Consider the following 24,016-nt stretch of genomic DNA (forward strand, 5'->3'; position numbering starts at 1 on the left):
TTCTCTTAAAAATGTTACCACTGAAAAGTATCTTTAGTGCCATGTTGAGGTAAAGAAAAAAAAGTATCTTAAGTAATAATGAAGGGTATACTGCAAGCTCTGCAATGGGAGGGACGGGGCAGTGTCTTAGCTTTCTCCTCTTGGCATCAGTAGGCACCCAGGAATGAGGTGTAAAATGAATGAGCATGAGCAATGGGTGGGATGTTTCTATTAACTCTGTCTCTAGAACTCATTGTGCAGGTGAAGGGAGCCCTCCTGTGCCTTCATTTTAACTTCCTCACTAACATTCCCCTCTTACTCCCAAGCTCCCATCTCACATTTTTTATTTCCTTCCAGAAGCTACTAATATGCCTCTAGTCTCCCACGTGACAAGTCAGCAAGCCACCACAGCAGCCTTTTCAAAGACAGCCAGGCTTATAGTTCAGGCTGCAAAGTGCAGGACAAGCAAGCCTCTGTGAAAACGCAGGAGTTCACAGCCACTAAGTCCCAGGTCTCCTGCCTACCTGGGTGATACAAAGCTGTCCTTTGAATTATGTCCCTTTTCTACTGAGATGTGGTTTTTATGAGACTGAAGGGAGAGACTGTATGTTCGGCTCCTGTGAAGAATTCGCCTTTGCTTAAAAGCCCCCTTAGTGAGAAACTCTTGTTTTACAGGGCAGCTGGGAGTTTTATAAAGCCCATTCTATAAACACTCCACTGTGTGCCCCTCAGTCGTTCCCTATTAATGCTGCAGGTTTATAAAGGGCAAACTGTTCAAAGCCCCAGCCCAACAGAAGAGGAATACTTAACACCACAAACCAGACCCTGCTGATGCTGGTTTGGTGGAAAAGATCTGAACACAAACAAGTTTAGAGAGAATGAGGCTTGCCAGCAACGTGCCTACAACAGTGTGCAGAAATGACAGGTCACAGATTTCCCATCTCCTTTTGACACACATTGAGGCCAAAGGAAAAGAGCACTGAGTCCCAAGAATTTTCTAAACTAGTGATTCTCACTGCCTCCCTAACACGGGTGTGCAGTATTAAAATGGAGTTATCACTCCATTTTCCAGTGATAACATCCAGTTGCTATTATACAGTTGTGAATCTGCAGAACAAACAGAAACTGCCTATCCGCATAATAGAACCCAGAGCCCACAACTGACCCTGGAGTTAGGAAGACAATGAAGACAGGTGGAAAGGAGAACATGGTGAACCTGGGTATCAGGAGCAGAAGGAGGCCACTGTACAGACATACTCATTCTCATTCATTCTTCACTCTCCCCACCCCAGCCCAAGATTGAATTTTGATTAAAGGAGGCTGAATTGCAGAGCCTCCTTTAATCAAATTCGAGTTTTGAACTGAGTTGGGAAAGTTCTTGGCAATTAAGGAAAACATTTTCTAGAGCTGAGCAGAACTAATACTAAGAAATTGCCTTGCTGCCTTCCTATAGCAAACATCACACCATTACGCCAAGCATCTTAACCCCACTACCCAGAAACCTCGTTCCCAAGGCAGGGCAAGCGTGTGAGCTGAGCAGCGGGTGATTCGGCTGTGCAGGCGCTTCCCCCAGCAGAGGCCCTGTCAGGAGTGACAGTAGAGCAGCTCACATGGGCAGTGGGGCCTGCTGCCTCCCCACAGCTCTTTCCTTTCAGGCTCTCCCTAGCGGCTTTGTTTTTTTTGAGACAGGGTCTCACTCTGTCACCCAGACTGGAATGCAGTGGCGCAATCTCGGTTCAACGCAATCTCAGCTTCCCAGGCTTAAGGATTCTCGTGCCTCAGACTCTTGAGTAGCTGGGATTACAGGTGCGTGCCACTACCGCCCAGCTAATTTTTGTATTTTTAGTAGTAGAGACGTGTTTTCACCATGTTGGCCAGGCTGGTCTTGAACTCCTGACCTCAAATGATCTAACTGCCTCAGCCTCCCAAAGTGCTGGGATTACAGGCATGAGCCACTGTGCCCAGCCCCCTCACTGCCTTTTATTGGAGGAGGATGAGATTGACCAAAAGAGTGGGTCATTAACTGCTCAAGGACTTAATGCTGACCCACAGCAAAGCAGTCTAAATGCCTTTCCTGCCACCTGAAGAGAAACCTGGAGAACACCGTCTCTGGAAGTGTCCTCAGTCATGGCTCCACAGGCTTTTGGACAGATGTTGAGTCCACAGTAACTTGGCCTGGTAGTACCTCCTTGCGTGGCCCACTTGGTTATCACCCTCATCCCTCAGCCTTGGTGCCATGTGACCTCTGGGCTGTTCAGAGCAAAGTGATGCAAGACTCTTCCACACACGGCCGCGCCTGTCGGAAAGTCCTCAGGCAGCAAGGAGCATCTGCAGGCACATCTGGGGGAACACTCAGGCTTCCCCAGTGCTCCCATCAGGAATGTATGAGAACACACCCACTGGCTTCCCAGATGCCCGTGGGCCTTCTTTCTCCTGTCTATTTCTAGTGCAGACCACAGTCTGCATTTCATTTGGTTCCCTGTCAAGTAAGAATTCTCTGAATTCCCCTGGCCCTAGGCTGGTGACACATGCATCACAGCTGATGGGGCTGTGACAGGTCTGACTAAAGTGGCCTAACCAGCCACACTGAGGCCACCCTGGACACTGCTTTGGGTCCTAATCACTGTATCAAGCAGTTTCTCTCATAGAGTGTTAACTGCTTGAGATCCTCCTGTCACTTCTCCTAGCACTGAGGCTTAGCTCTGTGCCCAACACAGGATTAAAAACCAAATAATCTGATTCCTTCTAGGGCCAGGGAGATCTGGGGTTGGCTAAGCCCTGATGTCTTTATCAGGAAGCTACTTTGGGAATCTGGGAATAGGAGAATGGTCTGGGAAACTCAAGAATGAACAGACTAATCTAGAAGGGAAAGGACAGCAGTGCAGACAGAGGCAAAATGAAAACATCTGAAAAATGACAGGGCAGAAGGTCGGGAGGGCTGCTGGAATGCAGACAGGAGGGGAAGTGAAGGGAGACAAAGCCAGATCAGATGATGAAGACAGAACCTCTGGGTCTGGCAGGGCCAGAACTCAGGAAAAAGAACTTTACATATTAAGAGAAGGCTGGCCCTGTTACAAGGTTTCAAAGCTGGGGCATTTGGTGTCCTAGGAGCTCTTGGGGACCTAACGCACCAAGATAAAACAGGTTTGGTGCAACAGAGGTGGCCAGCTTCACACAGTCAAAATAGGTTTCCTTGGCTAGGCGCGGTGGCTCATGCCTGTAATCCCACCACCTTGGGAGGCTGAGACAGGATGATTGCTTGAGGACAGGAATTCAAGACCAGCCCGAGCAAGACTTCAAATCTACAGCAAGACTTCAAATCTACAAAAAATTTAAAAATTAGCTGGATGAGGTGATCTGTGCCTGCAGTCCTAGCTATTTGGGAGACTAAGGCGGGAGGAACGCTTGAGCCCACGAGTGTGAGGCTGCAGTGGGCTACAATTGCACCACTGCACTCCAGACTGTGTGGAGACCCTGTCTCCAAAAACAAAACAAAAGATTCCTGATGTCTCAGGCTCAGAGTGGCCTAAGAATAACAAGAATTCTTACTATGTCTTCATCCTTCTTTCTGTGTGGTCACAGTTTAAATGGTTTGTCTGTCATAGTACCTACAGGACACGCTAAATCTGTATGTGAGGTGGTGTGAGCCCTTGGAATAAAGAGGGTAGAATAGTTAACAGTTGTTATTAGGAAATGCATGGGGGGGAGGGGGCGCGTGTGCAAAAAAATATCTTTTCAAGATTGGTGAGTGGAAGTATCACTTTTTAAAAAGAAAAAAATGGAGAAGTTGATTATAATATAATCACCTTTCCAAGATACTTTTACCTGTGCATATTCTGCATAAATGCATATTTTATACATATTGGTGATAAAAGCATATATACAATTTTGTATGCTGCCTTTTCACATTTCCACTCCATTCAGTCTTCATAATTGCTTTTACTGGCTGCATACCCATTTCCTCCCACTGAAAGATCCCATGGCTGGTTAGCAGCAGCACTTGTTAGATACCAGGTCACCAGGAGTGCTGCTGATGAGCTCACATTCGGCACTCTCTATGCTAAGGGAACCGTCCTGCAGAAGTTTACAGAGTCAGCTCTGGGGATCCTAGTGCCCAGCCCCGGAGAGAAATACTGTCCAGCGATGAGCTGGCAAGCTGGCCCATTTGACTCACTGTCTCCAGGCATCTCCTGGTTGGATGTAGGGCCCAGGTACCTTAGCACAACCCAGAATAAGGCAGAGAGAGGTGCACAACCCCAGAATGTGAAAGCACACGACTTTTGCTGGCTGGGTTTGCAACCAAGGAGCCTGTCAGAGGCGTGTTGTAAAAATGATGAATGGCTGTCACATTTCCAAGGCTCTGGCTGATTTAGGGAGCTATTGGCAGGCACGTCGCTCCCAGCATGTCAGCCGGCTAATTACTTCCAACTTTATCTTTCTTGTCAACACTTCTTGACAAATTGGCCATTATCTTTTTATTCTACAACAATGAGCACTGCTCCTTTTCTGGTGATGCCTGCAGGTTCTTCTCCCCCTTTCTGCTTCTTCACATCCAGAGAGAAATGAAGAGCTTTGAGACAGTCTATTAGAAAGAAGCAGCAGTCAGGAAAAGGATGGGGAAAAGGAGCAAAAGGGGTAGGCTGATAGAGTGACTCCAAAGCTAATGTTCATCTCTCTTGACTCAAAACTGAGTTGATATTTTGGGTAGAGTCCTGATTTCTTGGCTTCTGAATGTCCAAGAACTCTGACTCAGTCCACTATGTGGATAAAGTTGGGAAACAAAACTTAAACGAGCTGGCACCTAGTGATCTGGCAGCTTCTAACTCTTCACATTTAATTGTAGAAGCAGATGTGAGCTGGTCTTCCACTCTATTAAGAAGCTGGGCCACAGTGTAGGAATAGTGATGCCCATTCTGGGTTCAGGGAAAAGAAAAAACCATGCCTACCTTCTTGGTAATGGAAGGCTTATGGAAGAGAACTGTGGCACTCTATAACTGGATTCCCAGGATTCACAGCCAGTGAAAAGTACAAAAATGTTTGGAGAGACCAGTGGTGCCCCTACTGGATACATCCTATTGACACTGGATGAACAGTCAGAGGTGGCCATGAGACACAGTCCAGCACCTACCAGATTTAATTAGTTCTAAGACACACATTTTTTTCACACCTTAACATCTCTGAAATTGGGATGCAGCGTACAATTCAAGGTTTCACAGCACTGGGACACAGTGTAACTGCCAGCAGTTTCTTTCCCTCCCCCAGTGTCATATAAAAATCAGAAGCAGTTTCTCTAAGTCAGCATAAGAGCAGTTCCATTAAATCTCCAGGTAGTCCGAAGGATAAGCTAGCTTCTGTAGATGAGTTTAGGGATACCACTGAAACACAGCAAGTTTCTCCCCTTAGAAGGGTCTGGTTTTATAACAAAAGCCCCTCTGTCTTTTTGGTCAGCTTTAGGAGAAACCCCAGAACTCTTCTCTTCTTACAATTCCTCACTGATGGCAAGGTTTCTCCACTGAAGAACCTTCCCCGGGGTTTGTAAGACACTCTACAAAGGCAAGCTGTTACAGTGACCCTGTGGGAAGTCTTGACAGCAGCTGGAAGTAAATGCATGCTCTACTGATAAGTGGTGAGAGATCTGGCCTCTTGGGCTGAATCTAAAAGGCAATTAAAAAAAAAAAAAGATGGGCTACAGCAAAAGATACAATCTGCTTCTGCTTTTGCTCTTCTTTCCTACTCTTTGCTGCGTGGAGCTTTTCTATAAAGGGCACAGATTCCTAGAGGCACACTGGCCCTTCTGAAGTCAGCACGAACCCAGAAGTTTGGAATGTGGTTTTTTGTTTGTTTTGAGATAGGGTCTTATTCTGTTGCCCACACTGGAGTGCAGTGGTGTGATCATAGCTCACTGCAGCCTCAAATTCCTGGACTCAAGGGATCCTCCTGCCCTGGCCTCCTGAGTAGCTGAGACCACAGGCACATGCCATCATGCCCCACTCAATTTTTTTATAGAGACAGGGTCTTGCTATGTTACCCAGGCTGGTCTTGAATTTCTGGCTTCAAGCAATCCTCCTGTCTTGGCCTCCCAAAGTGCTGGGATTACAGGAGTGAGTCACTGCACCTGACCTGGAATGTGTTTTGCTGTGAGCAAAACCTCACTTCTGTGGACTGACTGCCTTTTCTTCCAGCAGAGGTACAGAAAAAGAAAAGGACCACATACCTTTTCTGGAAGCCAGGAAACAACTGTAAAAGCAAGACTCATACTTTCAAGCAACACAATATTGACACCTTGGAAACATGTGTTTAGAATCAAGACAAAGAGTGGATTTTCTTTGCCATTTAGTCCCTTGCCTGCAGACTGTAAAACCCAGTCACCCTTGCCATTAATTGGTTGCTCAGGCATAACTGGCACAAATCCTCTAACATTCTTAAAGAATGACCAGGCCTGTTTTCCAGTTTGTAGTGCCTAAGTCAGGGTGGAGGTGTCTAACCCAAAGAGAAGCTCTGTAATTAAGAGAGCAGCTTGGGGGGTGGACATGTGATCTCGTCCTGCGACCCCTGACAAGGTCTTGTCTCTAGCTAAGGGTGATTTACTGAAATTGCAATATAATGGACATTTGATTCCCCTTTGGGGACAGATAAGCTTTGTTAGGTTACTGGGGATAAAATATGGGGACTATGGCTGCCCAGAAATAAGGCAGTTTTTTTTTTTTTTGAGATGGAGTCTTGCTCTGTCGCCAGGCTGGAATGCAGTGGTGCGATCTCGGCTCACTGCAACCTCCGCCTCCCGTGTTCAAGCGATTCTCTGGCCTCAGCCTCCCAAGTAGCTGGGACTACAGGAGTGCACCACCACACCCAGCTATTTTTTGTATTTTTAATAAAGACGGGGTTTCACCATGTTGGCCAGGATGGTCTCCATATCTTGACCTTGTGATCCGCCCGTCTTGGCCTCCCAAAGTGCTGGGATTACAGGTGTGAGCCACCTTGCCTGCCCGAAATAAGGCAGTTTTTATGGGGACATGTTACTTCCTTCATTTTGTCAACATTAGCTGTTGCATGTGGCCCCTTGGGCCAGTACAGGTTGAAGTAATCAGATATGTCATTTACATTTACACAGGCTTCCGGAATAAACAGGAGAGGGATAAAACCTGATCCCAGATACGCTGTGGTCCTCTTGTTCATTGTCTTCATAAGTAAAAAAGAGTGATGAGACACAGCCTGGTGATGTCTAGGAATATGTATACAATATATTATACAATAAGGAAGCTACCTCAAGTTATTAATTTAAAAAATGGGGTTGAAGCTGGATGTAGTGGTGGGCACCTATAATTCCAGCTACTCGGGAGGCTGAGGCAGGAGAACTGCTTGAATCCGGGAGGCGGAGGTTGCACTGAGCTGAGATCCCACCACTACACTCAAGCCTGGGCGACAGAGCGAGACTCCATCTCAAAATAAATGAACAAATAAAATAAAAATTAAAAAGAGGGTTGAAACAAAGGATCTCACCTCTCCCAGTTTTCACTTTCTTTGATTCTATGACTAAGACCTAAAGAAGGAAAACTGGCCCCATGCAGGACAGAATGTGATGCCCTACAATGAAGACTTTACCACAGTGAGACTATAAGTCTCCATAATAGATATGTAGGGGCAAGAGAACCTTCTGTTTGGAATTCATTATTTCATTTGACAAGTTCTAATTTAGTATGTATTTTGTCTTAGGCTTTATGCTAAGTGCTAGATGCTAGAGGTACTGTGGAAAATAAGACAAATATATTCTTTGCATTCACAGAGCTTACAGTTTATAGTAGTAGATACACAAAAAAGCACAAACCGAGGCCGGGCGCGGTGGCTCACGCCTGTAATCCCAGCACTTTGGGAGGCCGAGGCAGGTGGATCACCTGAGGTCAGGAGTTCAAGACCAGCCTGACCAACATGGAGAAACCCCGTCTCTACTAAAATACAAAATTAGTAAGGCATGGTGACGCATGCCTGTAATCCCAGGTACTCAGGAGACTGAGGCAGGAGAATTGCTTGAACCTGGGAGGCGGAGGATGCAGTGAGCTGAGATTGCATCATTGCACTCCAGCCTGGGCAACAAGAGCAAAACTCCATCTCAAAAAAAAAAAAAAAAAAAAAAAAAAAAAAGGACAAACCGAAGTAAGTGCTTTTGTGGCAAATACCATGAAGAGAACAGAGTGCTTAGAGAAAAAACATGGGGATTTATGTTAGTCTAGGGTAGTCGGCAAAGACTTTTATGATGAGACAACAATTGTGTTCTAAATAATACAATACCACTACTTGGTATAACACTCCTACTTGATATTTGCTAGACATTGACTGTGTCAGATACTAGTTCAACTGTTCTTTGTGCATTATCTAGTTTTACACAAGCATCCTAGTTCAAGTATACATACATATAGGAGAATATAACACCTAAGTGTACAGTTTGATGAATTATCATAAAGTGAAGACACCTTTGTAACTACCACCCAGACCAGAAACGGAACACAACTCACTGCCAGCAGCTCAGAAGCACTGAGCCCCCTCCCAATCACTGCTCCCCTCTGTGTCCCCAGAGGTTTGTAAACCCTACTCTGACTTCTAACACAATGGGGTTGTCTGCTCATTTTTTGAGCTTTGTTACATAAACATTCAACTTTATGTTTGTGAGATGCACCCAGGCTGCTGCACATCACAACAGCTTTTCCTTTCTATTGCTGAACAGTATTTCCCAGTGTGAATACACCACCATTTATCTATCTTACTGCAGATGAACATTTGGCTTGTTCTCAGTGTTTGGCTATTACAAGGGGTATTACACAGACACTCCTGTCCATGTCTTCTGGAGCATGTGTGCTTGTACCTCTGTTGGAAAATATCTACAGCAGAATTGTTGAGTTACATGTAAGGATATTTTCAGCTTTATAAGATACTGAGATGGTTTTCCAAAGTGGCTTTACCAATTTACATTTCTACCGATAGGACATGAAAAGCCCAATTGCTTCACATCTCTGTCAACATTTGTTATTTTCAGTCTTTTCCATTTCAGCCCTTCTGGTTGGTGTGCAGTGGCATTTTATTATGATTTAAATTTTTATATCCATAATGACTAATGAGATGGGGTAGCTTTTCATATATTTATAAGCCTTTTGGATATCTTTGTGAACTAAGTGCCTGTTCACATCTTTTGTCGATATTTTATTTTTTTCTTTTTGAGACAGAGTCTATGTTGCCTAGGCTGGTTTCCAACTCTTGGGCTCGAGCAATTCTTCCACCTCAACCTCCCGCGTAGCTCGGACTATAGGTACATGCCACTGCACCTGGCTTCTTTTACCAATCTTTTAATTGTGCTACCTTTTTCCCCCTTATTGTTTGATAAGAGTTCTTTATACACTCTGGGTATAATACATATACAATATTGAAGATAATAGAAATATTTCTTGCCTTTTCATTCTCTTCATTGTGTCTTCCAATGAATAGAATGACTACTTTTATTGCATTTCTTAATATTTTCCTTTATGACTGGTGTTTTTTGTATCTTGTTTAAGAAATCTTTGCTTATCTCAAGAAGCTAATCACCTAATCTCCTATATTATCCTCTGTAAATTTTATTGTTTTACTGTTCATACTTAAGAGTTTAAATCTCCTGGACTTGAACTTTTGTGTGTGGTGTGAGGTAATGATCAACAGCCTTTTCTTTCAGAAAAGGGATCACTGAGAGGAAAAAAAAAATTTCCTTCCCCCATAAGGCTATTGAGTTGACTTAGCAGTCCTTTCCTCACCATTCTGTCGTGCTACCTTGTCACAAATCAAGTGTCTATATCACATGGCTTGAGAGGAAAGGAATAAATACATAAATACATACATACATAAAATAAGTATCTCTATATATGTGGGTCTGTTTCCAGATATTTAATTCTGTTCCATTTATTCATCCTATGTCAATACTGTACTGCCTTACTCACTGTAGCTTTATGATAAATCTTGATATGCAGTAGTGTAACTCCTCCAAATTTATTTTCCTTACCCAAAAATACCTTAGTTATATAACCCTTTGCTTTATTTACTTTAATTCTCATGAAAACCCTGTAGTATGAGACAGTTTTGATTTTTATCTCCATTTCACAGGTTGGCAAACTCAGAGAAGTAATCTGCCCATGGCCACACAGCAACCAAGTGCTAGGGAGGGATGAGAATCTAGATTTGTCAGCTGGGCGCGGTAGCTCACACCTGTAATCCCAGCACTTTGGGAGGCTGAGTCGGGCGGATCACGACGTCAGGAGATCGAGACCATCCTGGCTAACATGGTGAAATCCCGTCTCTACTAAAAATACAAAAAATTAGCCGGGCGTGTGGTGGGTGCCTGTAATCCCAGTTGCTCGGGAGGCTGAGGCGGGAGATGGCATGAACTCAGGAGGCGGAGCTTGCAGTGAGCTGAGATTGCGCAACTGCACTCCAGCCTGGGCAATAGAGTGAGACTCTGTCCCAAAAAAAAAAAAAAAAAAAATCCACATTTGTCTGCTTCTAGGCCTAAGAACTCAAGTACTGCACGTACTACCTCCCTAATCCTAATGCGAAATCACCCCATCAGGGTATTTAATATGAATGCATTACAATTTTAAGAAATTCTCTCTGAATCATTCATTTGCAGTGAAAAAATCTTGTTCAGGCTGTGTGTGGTGGCTCAAGCCTGTAATCCTAGCACTTTGGGAGGCTGAGATGAAAGGATCTCTTGAGGCCAGGAGTTCCACACCAACCTCAACATAGTGAGACTCTGTCTCTACAAAAAAACTGAAAAAACAGGCAGGCATGTTGGTGTGCACCTGTATTCCCAGCTACTTTGGAGGCTCAGGCAGGAAGACTGCTTCAGCTCTCAAGTTCCAGGCTTCAGTGAACTATATGATTGTACTACTGCACTCCAGGGTGGGTAACAGAATGAGACTATGTCTCTAAAAAAAAAAAAAAAATTGTTTGACAATTACAAAGGCCAGTTTCCTGGTGGAACTCAGGAAAACAGTGGAACAAGAGGGAAAAACTTCTAGGATTCCTTCCCATGTCTACAGAGGATCAGTCCCGCTCCTCACCTGGGCTCCCCGGGCATGGCCCCTCCACCTCTCCAGCTTTAGCTTCTGCTGCCATTCTTCTTCCCCTTGACCCTTAGGCCAAGAATGCTTACATTCTCCCACTAGTCCAAGTCTTTCACATAGCTGCACCTTTGCTCACAACATCCTCTCCCCTTCCTGGCTATTTCCTTCTTTTTCTTTAAAACCTAGGTATCACTTCTCTGGGAGGCCCTCCTTGTCCTCTGTGTCTCCTATCCTAATATGTCACACTGTCAGTTCAGCTGTCTAGACTGCCGGATGCTGGGCCAGCATTATCATTGGATTCTGCAACTTGAATGGTGGCTAACTGAGCTATAAAGTCCTGACAGAAATCAGAGAGAGACTTTTTTTTTGCTATATTCCATAATTTAAAATGGACTCTGGCCAGGTGTGCTGGCTCATGCCTGTAATCCTAGCACTTTGAGAGGCTGAGGCTGGAGGATCACTTGAGCCCAGGAGTTCGAGGCCCTGGCAACACAGTGAGACCCCCATCACTACAAAAAAAGAAAAGAAAAGAAAAGAAAAGAAAAGAAAAGAAAAGAAAAGAAAAGAAAAGAAAAGAAAAGAAAAGAAAAGAAAGGAAGGAAGGAAGAAAGGAAGAAAGAAAGAAAAATAAAAGAAAGAAAGAAAGAAAAAAAGATAGCTGGGTGTGATGGTGCACACCTGCAGTCCCAGCTACTCTGGAGGCTGAGGTGGAAGGATCACTTGAGACTGGGAGGTTGAGGCTGCAGTGAGCCATGGTTGCCCCATTGCACTCCAGCCTGAACAGAGTGAAACCCTGTCACAAAACAAAACAAAACAAAACAGGCCTCTAAGAGAAGGCCTGAGAGAAAAGACTTCTAATAGGTTTAGGACACATTCTTTGGTAGAAGTGGCAAATTAGAAAGCTTAGGGAAAAGACGAAATTATTTTCTGTGATGGACTTGGGCTTTCAGTTGAGATAGGAATGGGATGGAGTGCCAGAAAGGCAGATATTTGACCAGGCGTGGTGACTCACGCCTGTAATCCCAGCACTTTGGGAGGCCGAGGCGGGTGGATCACCAGATTAGGAGATCAAGACCATCCTGGCTAACACGGTGAAGCCCCACCTCTACTAAAAATACAAAAAATTAGCTCGGTGTGGTGGCAGGTACCTGTAGTCCCAGCTACTTGGGAGGCTGAGGCAGGAGAATTGGCGTGAACCCAGAAGGAGGAGCTTGCAGTGAGCTGAGATTGTACCACTGCACTCCAGCCTGGACAACAGAGTAAGACTCCGTCTCAAAAAAAAGAAAGAAAGAAAGAAAAAGAAAGGCAGAAATTCAATGGTTGTATAGAGTATGGCAGGCTGTGGTTCATTTAAAGACTTCAGAAGAAGTGAAATATTCCTTTGAGGTACACAATTAAAACTAACAGCAAGGCAGCTTCTTCTGAGATGTATTCATTCCACAAGCTGAGAGTGGGGAGAAAAAATACCCACTCTTCAATGGGGTATTTTCAAGCAGATGAGATCTGATGCTCCTCTCTGGACAGAAGGAGAGACCACCCCTAGGTGCTCCCCTGCCCTGTGACACTCAGACTACTTTGGTGCCAGCCTATGGCAGTGCGGCCCAAACACTGTGAAGTCTTTGAGAATCTACAGTTTGAGTACAACCTCACTGACTTTTTTCATTAAGAACATAAGCTTGATTTTCATAAACATCTTTTCCAGGAGCACCAAGCTAGCCCTCTTTCAACACCAGCAAAATGGAGAAAAGGAAAATCTAAATCGTATCCAACCCAGGTTTTCCAGATTTTCTCAGTTAATTCCCATTTTTATGGTCACTCTGCTCACTGAAAGGCAGAAAAAGGGCTTAAAAGCCTCTTTCAGAGAAGGCAATACCATTTTAGTCCTCCACATCCTTCATGGTTTTCTCTACTGGCTTAGCTGTGCTCAAAAGAAGGACTTATTTTTCCTTCATTTAGATATTCAGAATCTAGGACATCATAAGGTTGCGGATGTTTTAGAAAACAGATAATCTTCTGGCATGAGAAATATCCTTAATTAGCTACTTTTCCTCAAAACTGGAGGGGGATGAGTATTGACATTTGGGTAGCTTATGCAATTCAAGAGCTTCTGTCTTCTGTCTTCAAGTATTGCCTTATGTTAGAAATAAGTTTCCAGAAAATAAATGTCAAAGACCAGACATTCATGCTAAAGGCTAGATGCTTCCGATCCAAACTTATGAACTCCTCCTACCTTTCCCAAAAGGGACTGTTACATGAGGTGCAAATAAGAATGATTAATTCATTTTCTGCCCAGATATAAGAATCAATTCATAACACTTTCCTGTTTGGGTGAGCTACTGGGAAGAATAAACAAAAGCAGGATGGAACTCCACAAAGTTCCACTGTGCTTTTGTGCCTTCTCTGCTGCACTGTTATATGGGAGTTCCAAGGCAGCAGGGTCACACGGGATGCTACACATCAGTGGTCTTCAATCTTTTTGGCAACAGGGACTGGTTTCGTGGAACACAATTTTTCCATGGACCAGGGCGGGGATGGGGAGATGGGGGATGGTTTCAGGGTGAAACTGTTCCACCTCAGATCTTCAGGCAGTACTTAAGATTCTCACAAGGAGCGTGCAACCTAGATCCCTCACATGTGCAGTTCACAACAGGGTTCGCACTCCTGTGAGGATCTAATGCCGCCACTGATCTGACAGGAGGCGGAGCGCAGGCGGTAATGCTCGCTCACCTGCCGCTCACCTCCTGCTGCGTGGCCCTGTTCCTAACAGGCCACGGACAAGTACAGGTCTGCAGCCTGGGGATTAGGGACCCCTGCTATACATGACTGTATGGTGCAAAGCACTTCTGTGGCATGTGGTTTAAGCTCAGTGTCATTTGATGGCCAGAGACCCACTTGAAGATCCCCATTTTTAGCAGACCTTGTAGGATGCTAACATTTGGGGCCAGATTCTCCTTAGTGAAATGAATGCTATGGAGCTAAGGCTGCGGTGCCCAGCCTGGCTAGACATTTGCAAAAAGAGAGCAGAGACTGGCAGACAGTGCCAATTCTCAACAGAATCTTATGATCAAAATGCCAAGTTGCTATAAGGGTATCAGTAACATCCTCACCCTTTAGCAGGCAAAGGAGGCTGGGGATGTGAGAAAACAAACTCTGATCCACCTGATCCTCTACCGCTTTTTGATTCCGAGAAAAAAAAAATTGTTCAGTAATTCCAGCTGCCTGAACAGAAATTACTTCCTGAGGAGCTAGAAGCCCTGACTGGAAAAGAGCTCTGGGGGATTATGGCATGGGAGGAGAGCTGTCAGGCATCAGGCTTATATGGGAAGGACCCACGCTGACTACCACAGTACAAGTAACTGCTTGAGTGGCTCCATAACATGGAAATGGCAATCGTATGTTCCAAAGACAGAGTTACTGTTTTAAGGACAGAAGAACCTTTGTATAGATTCTCAGTGAAAAGCTTATTTTAAGGATGTTTGCTGAAATTCCATGTTTTTCACAATTGTTTTCAAAAGAGCAGTGTCCTTCATATATAGTACACGAAAAATTACAATATTCATGGTTTTTAGATACAAAGTCATACACAAATAGAGGAGGAATAATTTCAAATTGCAAACCATACCAGCATAGAAAGAGGGAAATGAGACTGTAGATATGGATTTATTAGGTGATAGGGATTCTTTTTTTCTCTATATTTTAATATATTTTCCAAGTTTGAGCCATGGGCCAAGGATGGGCCTGTTCTCTGTCCTGCCTAAAACCTGACAGAAGCATGGGTGACCAATCCCAGAACCACACTTGGCACTGCTGAGTTTTCATATCTTCTGACACCTCCTTGCAAAATGTCAAGTGTGAGATGCTAATACTGGCCCTCTCTTTGTTGGAGGAGAAAGCATGTAAAAAGACAACTGTCCAAACCCTGTGGCTACAAAGTCCTTTCCTGGCTTCCTAAGATATTTACTCGATTCTTCTATTTCTAGAACTTTTCTAAGTTGGAAGATTTCAAATGTGAGAGAGTGTTAGATCCAGGTTGAGTAAGGATTTTATAAAATACTAAATGATGATCAGAGATGGGAATAATCAGCCTAGTTAAAAGCATATTCAGCACAATGTCACAATATACCAGATCCTCGTATAAACAGCATGGATTACATTAACAGGCCTCCCTGGGTGAGTAGTGTCTCTTTTGCCTACCTTAACGCTCACACCATGGTTATATAACCTTTTGAACAGAATTTGGAAATTCCTCTGACCCTGCCCTGCTTACTGATAGAGTTGAGCCAGTGGCTGGCAGGGGCATAATCTAATAGGCGAAACTAGAAACACACAAATTCACAGTCCTCTTGTCTCAGCCCAGAGACTGCACAGGCAAGGAAAGAAAGACTCGCCCCATCTCCCTCCTCCCCTCCTCTGGCCTAAGTTGCCGCTGACTTCACCCAACAGGCACCTGACCCTCCCAGATGAGCTGGGAGGGGCTAAAGCCCGGTGCGGCCATGGTGGGGGTGGAGGTACAGGCAGCAAACAATATTTAAGATGCTGACTTGTGGAGCATTCAGGCTTGGGAAGGAAAGCTATAGGCTATCCATTCAGCTCCCCTGTCAGAGACTCAAGCTTTGAGAAAGGCCAGCAAAGAGCAAGGAAAAGAGAGAAAACAACAAAGTGGCGAGGCCCTCAGAGTGAAAGCGTAAGGTTCAGTCAGCCTCCTGCAGCTTTGCAGACCTCAGCTGGGCATCTCCAGGCTCCCCTGGAGGAAGAGCCTTCCTCACCCAAACCCACAAAAGATGCTGAAAAAGCCTCTCTCAGCTGTGACCTGGCTCTGCATTTTCATCGTGGCCTTTGTCAGCCACCCAGCATGGCTGCAGAAGCCCTCTAAGCGCAAGACACCAGCACAGCTCAAAGCGGCCACCTGCTGTGAGGAGGTGAAGGAGCTCAAGGCCCAAGTCGCCAACCTCAGCAGCCTGCTGAGTGAACTGAACAAGAAGCAGGAAAGGGACTGGGTCAGTGTGGTCATGCAGGTGATGGAGCTGGAGAGCAACAGCAAGCGCATGGAGTCGCGGCTCACAGATGCCGAGAGCAAGTACTCTGAGATGAACAACCAAATCGACATCATGCAGCTGCAGGCGGCACAGACGGTCACTCAGACCTCCGCAGGTAAGGAGACGAGTCCCCTGCGGGAGCATGGAGTGCCTCACCACCTACAGCACTGCTTCTACATATCCTGGTCATCAGAACCACTACTGGGGCCTCTTTTGGGGGTGTACTTTCCCTTTAGTAAAGGCTTATGCAGTATTTCCTTTGATTGCTAATGCTATGTAAGTTTACCTCACACCTTCACAGGTCTCTTTTATCCACACAGTGTTTCAGCCTACCATCTAAGAGTGCTGAGACATTACATGGTTTGCCCAAAGTCACCCAGCAAGTCTTAGAAGCAGGGTTCAAGTCTTCCTGATTGGTGTGGCTCTGCTACTTCCTCACCAATAGCTGACAGGCTATATCTCAAGAAATTCCAAGGAAGCACCAAACTGTAACAGCTGTTCCTCTGGAAGCAAAGTTTTGCCAGAAACAGTTCTCTGGTATTCCAAGATTTACCGGGAATGAGCATTAGTGGAATTCTGTGTCCTCTCTCTGTAAACATAACTCTTCTCATTGGCTCAGAGTTAAGTGTAGAGACACGTAGCCATGTGAAGAGTCCTTTTGTGTTCAGGAAGGATATGGCTCCTTAAGGTTCCTCAATTGTGACACGTCTACTTTTTTCCATGGTCTTAAATGAATTTCTCCTAATACAGGATTTTTTAAATGCAATGCTGAAATATAGATTTTTAATAGGCCAAAAATAAGATAAATTTAATCTTTCTTTTGCAAAACAACTTTTATTTCTGGTTAACTCAGCTCAGGTAGGTCATCATGAATTTATGGTTTAGAGATTAAAAATTTGGTTTTCTGAAATTATCAGGAAAGTATTAGTTATAAGGAGCATATCCGATAGACATGTCATTTCTTGCTGATATAAAAACCATTGGTCCCATTATAAACTATATGAAGAACAAAGACATGATCAGCTTCTACTGACTAAGTCAATGGTTGCCCTCAGCTCAAATTAAGAAAAAGTTTTAACATGAAACCGAGCTTGAAAATTGTTACCTGAACCAACATGTACTAATCACTTTCTAAGCATGGACTTCCTGGCCCTCAGCTTGGGATTAGAAAGGTATTCTCAGGCCATTTTTCAGACAAGTGAGTCCTGATTTGGTCTGTGGGATGAAACCAGACATGTGGAAAACCAGGCCAGACAGAGGAATCTGACTGTGCCACTTCCTGCTCATCCAAACAGGAGGCTTTCTCGCCATCCCACGAGGAGGTTCTTGGGGTCAAGTGTAGCTCTCCCACCAGGCCTCTTGCTCTTCTTGCCCAGGACATAATTCCTTATTTTTCTTCTCTATGACCAAGTGCTCGGTTACCTGTATATTCTATAAGGAGGTAGCCCCTTAGAGGAAGCAGTAATTTGGTGCTTTCACCACTAAGGGGAAATGAAGAACAGTGATGGGGAAGGCATACGTACTCTGCCTCCCTTTCCCAAGGTGCTTTGCAAGATAACCTAAGCGCCTCAGACAACTCCCATCTGCCATCTTGGTGCTCTTCTCTAAGGTCCCAGTGCAGTGGTTACCAAGAAAAGCACCCCGAGACAGAGCGGGCAGGAAGCTTCTCTTGGATATTAAGGGCTGCACTCTCTGAATCCTATCAGAAAATGCTGTCTCTTCCACAGTGCTCTTTGATATTTAGACTACAGAGCCTAAACCCTGCATAAAGTAGCAGCTCCATGGCCCTAGAGTAAAAAAATTGGCCTGTCTAATGCTCTCATTTCCTTGTTTTAACAAAACTTCCTGGGGGGAAGGTCTCAAAGGTTCTTCTGAGAGTTTTGAGGTTCTAGCTGGATGGAAGGGGAAAATATATAATAAACTCTATCTCCCTTAATTATGGTCTCAGGTGGCAGTAGCCACCACCTCTGAACAACAACATAACCAACCAACCAGGAAACAGCAACAAAACCAGACTCTATGAGATACTCACAACCGATGTGTTATAGAGACGGCTGTCTAAGAAGTCTGAATCTATCTGACAGGAGTATCTGTTACGTGGCCCTCATACACTGTAACATTTCTAGAATTCATGGCCTAGCTATAGCAGAATGATTTATTTCAGAGTTAACCTAAAACCACCTGTTGGAACGTCCCACTAATGCTATCCAAGTGAAGGGCTTCCCTAACCCTCTGCTCCACCACCAGCGAAGCCAAAATACACCCCCTCTGGATCTCCTGATATCCACCTCTCCCAAATGCAGACACTGATGGGTAATTAACACCAGTGGGAATCTCAGGGTAGAAATAAAGGCTCAGTTTCTAAACATTCAACTCAGATGGAGCCCCGGGTCTAAATGCTCACCCTGTGGTTTGTTCTCCTGTAGATGCCATCTACGACTGCTCTTCACTCTACCAGAAGAACTACCGCATCTCTGGAGTGTATAAGCTTCCTCCTGATGACTTCCTGGGCAGCCCTGAACTGGAGGTGAGGTCATTACAGTCATTGGCCACACCCTAATACCTGTCCTTCACCCCCTCAAGGGGACTGCAATAACAGGGCCATTCACAGTTTAAAGAAAGGAAAATTCGGCCAGGCAAAGTGGCTGACATTTGTAATCCCAGCACTATGGGAGGCCAAGGCGGGTGGATCACTTCAGGTCAGGAGTTTAAGACCAGCCTGGTCAACATGGTGAAACCCTGTTTCTACTAAAAATACAAAAAAATTAGCCAGGCATGGTGGCGGACGCCTGTAATCCCAGCTACGCAGGGGGATCGCTTGAACTCAGGAGGCAGAGGTTGCAGTGAGCCGAGATCACGCCACTGCACTACAGTCTGGGAGACAGAGTGAGACTCCATTTCAATTAAAGAAAAAAAAAAAAGAAAGAAAGAAACGAAAACTCAAAACACAAGCAAACATACCAAACACCAGAGAGCTATGCAAACAGTTAAGTTTATGCCCTGCACTCCAAACCCAAGCATCTGTTTGGCCCCTTCAAATCATTATCAAACACCAAGCCTTCTAACATAGATCAGATAATTCTTATAACCACCACATAACTTAGTTTAAATCTCTTGCCATGTCTTAGAACGGCTATTCCTTGAGGGAGGAGAAAAGAAAACATGAAGGCAGCATCAAAAGTATCCGGATTTTCAGCCAGGCATGGTGGCTCACACCTGTAATCCCAGCACTTTGGGAGGCGAGGTGGGTGGATCAATCACCTGAGGTCAGGAGTTTGAGACCAGCCTGGCCAACATGCTGAAATCCCGTCTCTACTAAAAATATAAAGATTAGTTGGGTGTGGTGACAGGAACCTCTGGTCCCAGCTACTAGGGAGGCTGAGGCAGGAGAATCACTGGAACCCAGGAGGTGGAGGTTGCAGTGAGCCGAGATTGCACCACTGCACTCTAGCCTGGGCAACAAGAGTGAAACTCTGCCTCAAAAAAAAAAAAAAAAAAAAAAAGTATCTGGATTTTTCCCTTCAAGCTTCATGTGCACTCACCCCTGGGCCCAATTTGGATCGTTCTTCCAGAGCAGTGTACCACCCACCCCAGCTCACCAGCAGTGGGGCAGCATCACTGCCCGAGTGAGCCAGTGTGACTGCGGGAATGCACGCATCTACTGGCTCTGCAGGGACAGGAATAGGTTGGGAAGTCTGCCCTCTTGCTCTTGCCTCCTGTCCTGCAAGTCCCTCACCAGAGTATCCCCTCTGCTCCAGGTGTTCTGTGACATGGAGACTTCAGGTGGAGGCTGGACCATCATCCAGAGACGAAAAAGTGGCCTTGTCTCCTTCTACCAGGACTGGAAGCAGTACAAGCAGGGCTTTGGCAGCATCCGTGGGGACTTCTGGCTGGGGAATGAACACATCCACCGGCTCTCCAGACAGCCAACCCGGCTGCGTGTAGAGATGGAGGTAAGCACAAGGCCAGGGGCCCCATGACTGGACCAGTGCCACCACACATGACTGCGTACGACTCTGAGGGTGCCATTCCTATTCTGATTCAAGACAAATCTGTATATTCATTGTGATGGTTTTCCTGCAAGTTATAATAGAGTTGAGGATAAATAGGTATTTTTCCTTTCTGCACCTCCCAACCCCCCACCCCCGCCAACAGAAGTGGGGCTGTAGGTGGGACAAGAAGAGGCCAGACCCAGGCCAGAGTAGAGCAAATCCAACAGTCAGCTGTGCCGAACACTAGTCTCTGCTCTGGCTGAGCATGAGGTCCTTTAGGTGCAAATCTTACTGATACTGGTTGGGGACCCTTGCTGAAGGTCTTAAAGCACTCACTATATCCTCACGTTTCTCTTACAGCAGCTCTGTGTGGGATTCAGCAAAAACATAGCTACACCTTATAGGCAGGAAAGTGCGGAATATAGAGAGACTAATCAAGGCCATATGGGGAATCAGGAAAGAAGTTCGAGCCTTCTTTTCTGATTCCCAGGTTAACGCAGTAAACTGGAGGTAAACAAGTAATAAAGTCTTATTAGATTCACATCTATAAAAAGATGTTTGGCTACGGGGCTGTCAGGAGAGAAGGGGTACAGAGACAGCATGAAATGGAGCCTGCTGCACTTTCTTTAAGGCTCTGCTCCTCCTGACAGGACTGGGAAGGCAACCTGCGCTACGCTGAGTATAGCCACTTTGTTCTGGGCAATGAACTCAACAGCTATCGCCTCTTCCTGGGGAACTACACTGGCAATGTGGGGAACGACGCCCTCCAGTATCATAACAACACAGCCTTCAGCACCAAGGACAAGGACAATGACAACTGCTTAGACAAGTGTGCACAGCTCCGCAAAGGTGAGACTTGGGGGACCGGAAACGAGAAGTTCAGGTGCAAGCCCATAATCCCACTTGAGGAGAAAGAGTGAATTATAACTGTACAGTTGATGTTCCGGCTTTAGTATTCTTTCTAATGCTGGCTCTAACTCCTTATCTGATGTCTGGTCTATCACAGTCAACTTACTAGCACTGGGTCTGTTTCTCATGTCAGGTGGCTACTGGTACAACTGCTGCACAGACTCCAATCTCAATGGAGTGTACTACCGCCTGGGCGAGCACAACAAGCACTTGGATGGCATCACCTGGTACGGCTGGCATGGATCTACCTACTCCCTGAAACGGGTGGAGATGAAAATCCGCCCAGAAGACTTTAAGCCTTAAAAGGAGGCTGCCGTGGAGCACAGATGCAGACACTGAGACACCTGGAGATTAGATGAGGGCAGATGAGGACAGGAAGAGACTATTAGAAAGGGTAGGGTTGAGAAACAGCCTATACTCTCCAAAGAAAGAATAAGTCTCCAAGGAGCACAATAAAATCATATGTACCAAGGATGTTACAGTAAACAGGATGAACCATTTAAACCCACTGGGTCCTGCCACATCCTTCTCAAGGGGGTAGACTCAGTGGGGTCTCTCTGCCCAAGATCCCTGACATAGCAGTAGCTTGTCTTTTCCATATGATTTGTCTGTGTTTTCCATATGATTTGTCTGTGAAAGAAAATAACTTTGAGATCGCTTTATCTATTTTCTTTAAGGCTTAGGCTACATGAGGGCAAAACACAAATCCCTTTGCTAAAAAGAACCATATTATTTTGATTCTCAAAGAAGAGGCCTTTGAGTGTTAGAGAAAGGAGTGAAGGAGGCAGGTGGGAGATGGGTATTTCTATTTTTAAATCCAGTGAAATTATCTTGAGTCTACATATTATTTTTAAAACACAAAAATTGTTCGGCTGTAGGTTAACTGACCCAGGCTGGACTTGCGAGGAGGAAACTCCAGGGCACTGGGTCTGGCAATCAGACTGAGCACTGCCCGTGCTCACCGTGGTCAGGTACAGCACTGAAAGGTATGAAGCACCGGCAGGAGGTGGACACAGTCTCTCATGAATGCTGGCACAAAACTGCCTTAAAATATTCATAGTTAATACAGGTATACCTATTTTTATTTACTTTGTAAGAAACAAGCTCAAGGGGCTTCCTTTTAAATTTTGTCTATAGGAAATGGCTGAAAACTGAAGGTAGATGGTGTTATAGTTAATAATGAATGCTGTATATAAGCATCTTGCTTTGTAAAAATAAAATATTGTGGTTTTGTTTTAAACATTTAACGTTTCTTTTCCTTCTACAATAAACACTTTCAAAACTTCAGTATTTTCTTTTTAAATTCTTACCATTACCACTTAGAACAGGATAAAAAGTTAAATTTAAATCAGAGGGTGAGCAGTGACAGAGGCCTGGGGTTTGTTTTGGTGTTCAGGGCAACCAAGTGGGGAGCAGAAGCCAAAAGGGAACAGGTGACGGACAAAAGGGCAGCAGCAACCAGGACAATTTTCCATAAAGGGGATTACACATCAGGGGCTGGGCAATGAAGGCATCCAGCCTTATCAGACCCTCTATTCTACTTAGGATAGAGAAACAAAAGCAGGCCAGCAGACCTTACCCTAATGCTCGGGGCTAACCAAGTAAAAGTCGTGTGTGTGTGTTTTCTAATAATCAAATAACCACTCAATACTCTGTCCCCAAGAAAGCAAATATATTTACTGATGTGTGAGCTTTAAGGAGATGGAAGTAGTTTACACTATCTCAGTGTTAGCCCTGGTTTGGGATTACATCTGGGATTTAATTTGCCCTGTAACAGATAGGTAAAAAAGTCAATAGGTTGCAAGACAGATTGAACTAGTAACAAGAGAACAATACTGTCAACAGAACATGGTTTTTTAAAGCAAAGACAAAAAAATAAGAAATAGCTGCACAAGGCCGGGCGCGGTGGCTCACACCTGTAATTCCAGCACTTTGGGAGGCCAAGGTGGATGGATCACGAGGTCAAGAGAGCGAGACCATCCTGGCCTACACGGTGAAACCCCCTTTCTACTAAAAATACAAAAATTAGCTGGGCATGCTGGCACACGCCTGTAGTCTCAGCTACTTAGGAAGCTGAGGCAGAGAATTGCTTGAATCCAGGAGGCGGAAGTTGCAGTGAGCCAAGATTGTGCCACTGCACTTCAGCCTGGCGACAGAGTGAGACTCCATCTTAAAAAATAAAAATAAAAATAAAAATAAATAGCTGCACAAAGATGTTTTTGTGTAAGGCTACCCTAATTGTTTCAAAAAGAATTTAGGGAAGTTGACTCAAACATGTATACTAAAACGAACTCTAAAAAAGCAGACAAATTGGTGAAGGGAAAATAAGAGTAGCAAAAATAAAAACAAAGTCTGTGGGGGTTGGGAGAGAGTTAGTAGTAGTAAAAACAGGTAAGATGTCTGTAATTTGTTGGAGGTAGACCAGGAATTTAGCTTCAAGCTCTCCAGTAGCCACTGTGAGGAAAGGAATTCAATCCCTTACTGCAAAGTGATGTCTCCAAGGCCAGATCAAAGTAGTGGCTCAGGGACATACAACCAACAATGGGAAAAGACCCCTGAGAAGAATTTCCACAGGGTAGTGTTGTGAGCAACTTCCTTAACAGCAACTTTGTCTTAGGTTGTTTCTTAAAACTTCCTTCAGTATAGACGACAGTATACCCACAACCGGGCTTAGGAAAAGCAGCTTTACAAAATCAGAAGTAAAAACTGCAAACGGAAGCAAAAAAAGAAAGGTGATAGGAAGATACAGGAGACCAGCAGAAGGGAGGCAGAAATGCAAGCTGAGTTGACTTGGCTGAGGACACCCAAAGAGCCAAGCACACTGGCTTTCCCCAGAAACAGCATTCATTCATTCATTCATTCATTCATTCATTCATTCATTTATTGAGACAGAATCTCACTCTGTCATCCAGGCTAGAGTACAGTGGCATGATCTTGGCTCACTGCAACCTCCACCTCCTGGGTTCAAGCAATTCTCCTGCCTCAGCCTCCCAAGTAGCTGGGATTATAGATGTGCACC

General features: G+C 44.9%; 3 protein-coding genes across 5 annotated transcripts in view; 1 reads left to right on the top strand and 2 right to left on the bottom strand.

The window, feature by feature from the left end:
- SRM (spermidine synthase) overlaps positions 1-24,016 on the bottom strand; it is a 227,650-nt gene that overhangs the window by 111,425 nt on the left and 92,209 nt on the right. The window lies entirely within an intron of this gene.
- Positions 1-24,016, bottom strand: part of MTOR (mechanistic target of rapamycin kinase) — a 150,552-nt gene that overhangs the window by 60,633 nt on the left and 65,903 nt on the right. The window lies entirely within an intron of this gene.
- Positions 15,508-22,279, top strand: ANGPTL7 (angiopoietin like 7). The gene is made up of 5 exons (XM_050788803.1): positions 15,508-16,211; positions 18,523-18,623; positions 19,855-20,049; positions 20,739-20,937; positions 21,131-22,279. Exons 1-5 carry the CDS (start codon positions 15,842-15,844, stop codon positions 21,298-21,300), a joined length of 1,035 nt encoding a protein of 344 aa, XP_050644760.1. The 5' UTR covers positions 15,508-15,841; the 3' UTR covers positions 21,301-22,279.

Source organism: Macaca thibetana, chromosome 1, assembly GCF_024542745.1.
Source record: "Macaca thibetana thibetana isolate TM-01 chromosome 1, ASM2454274v1, whole genome shotgun sequence".
NCBI classification, from domain to species: Eukaryota; Metazoa; Chordata; class Mammalia; order Primates; family Cercopithecidae; genus Macaca; species Macaca thibetana.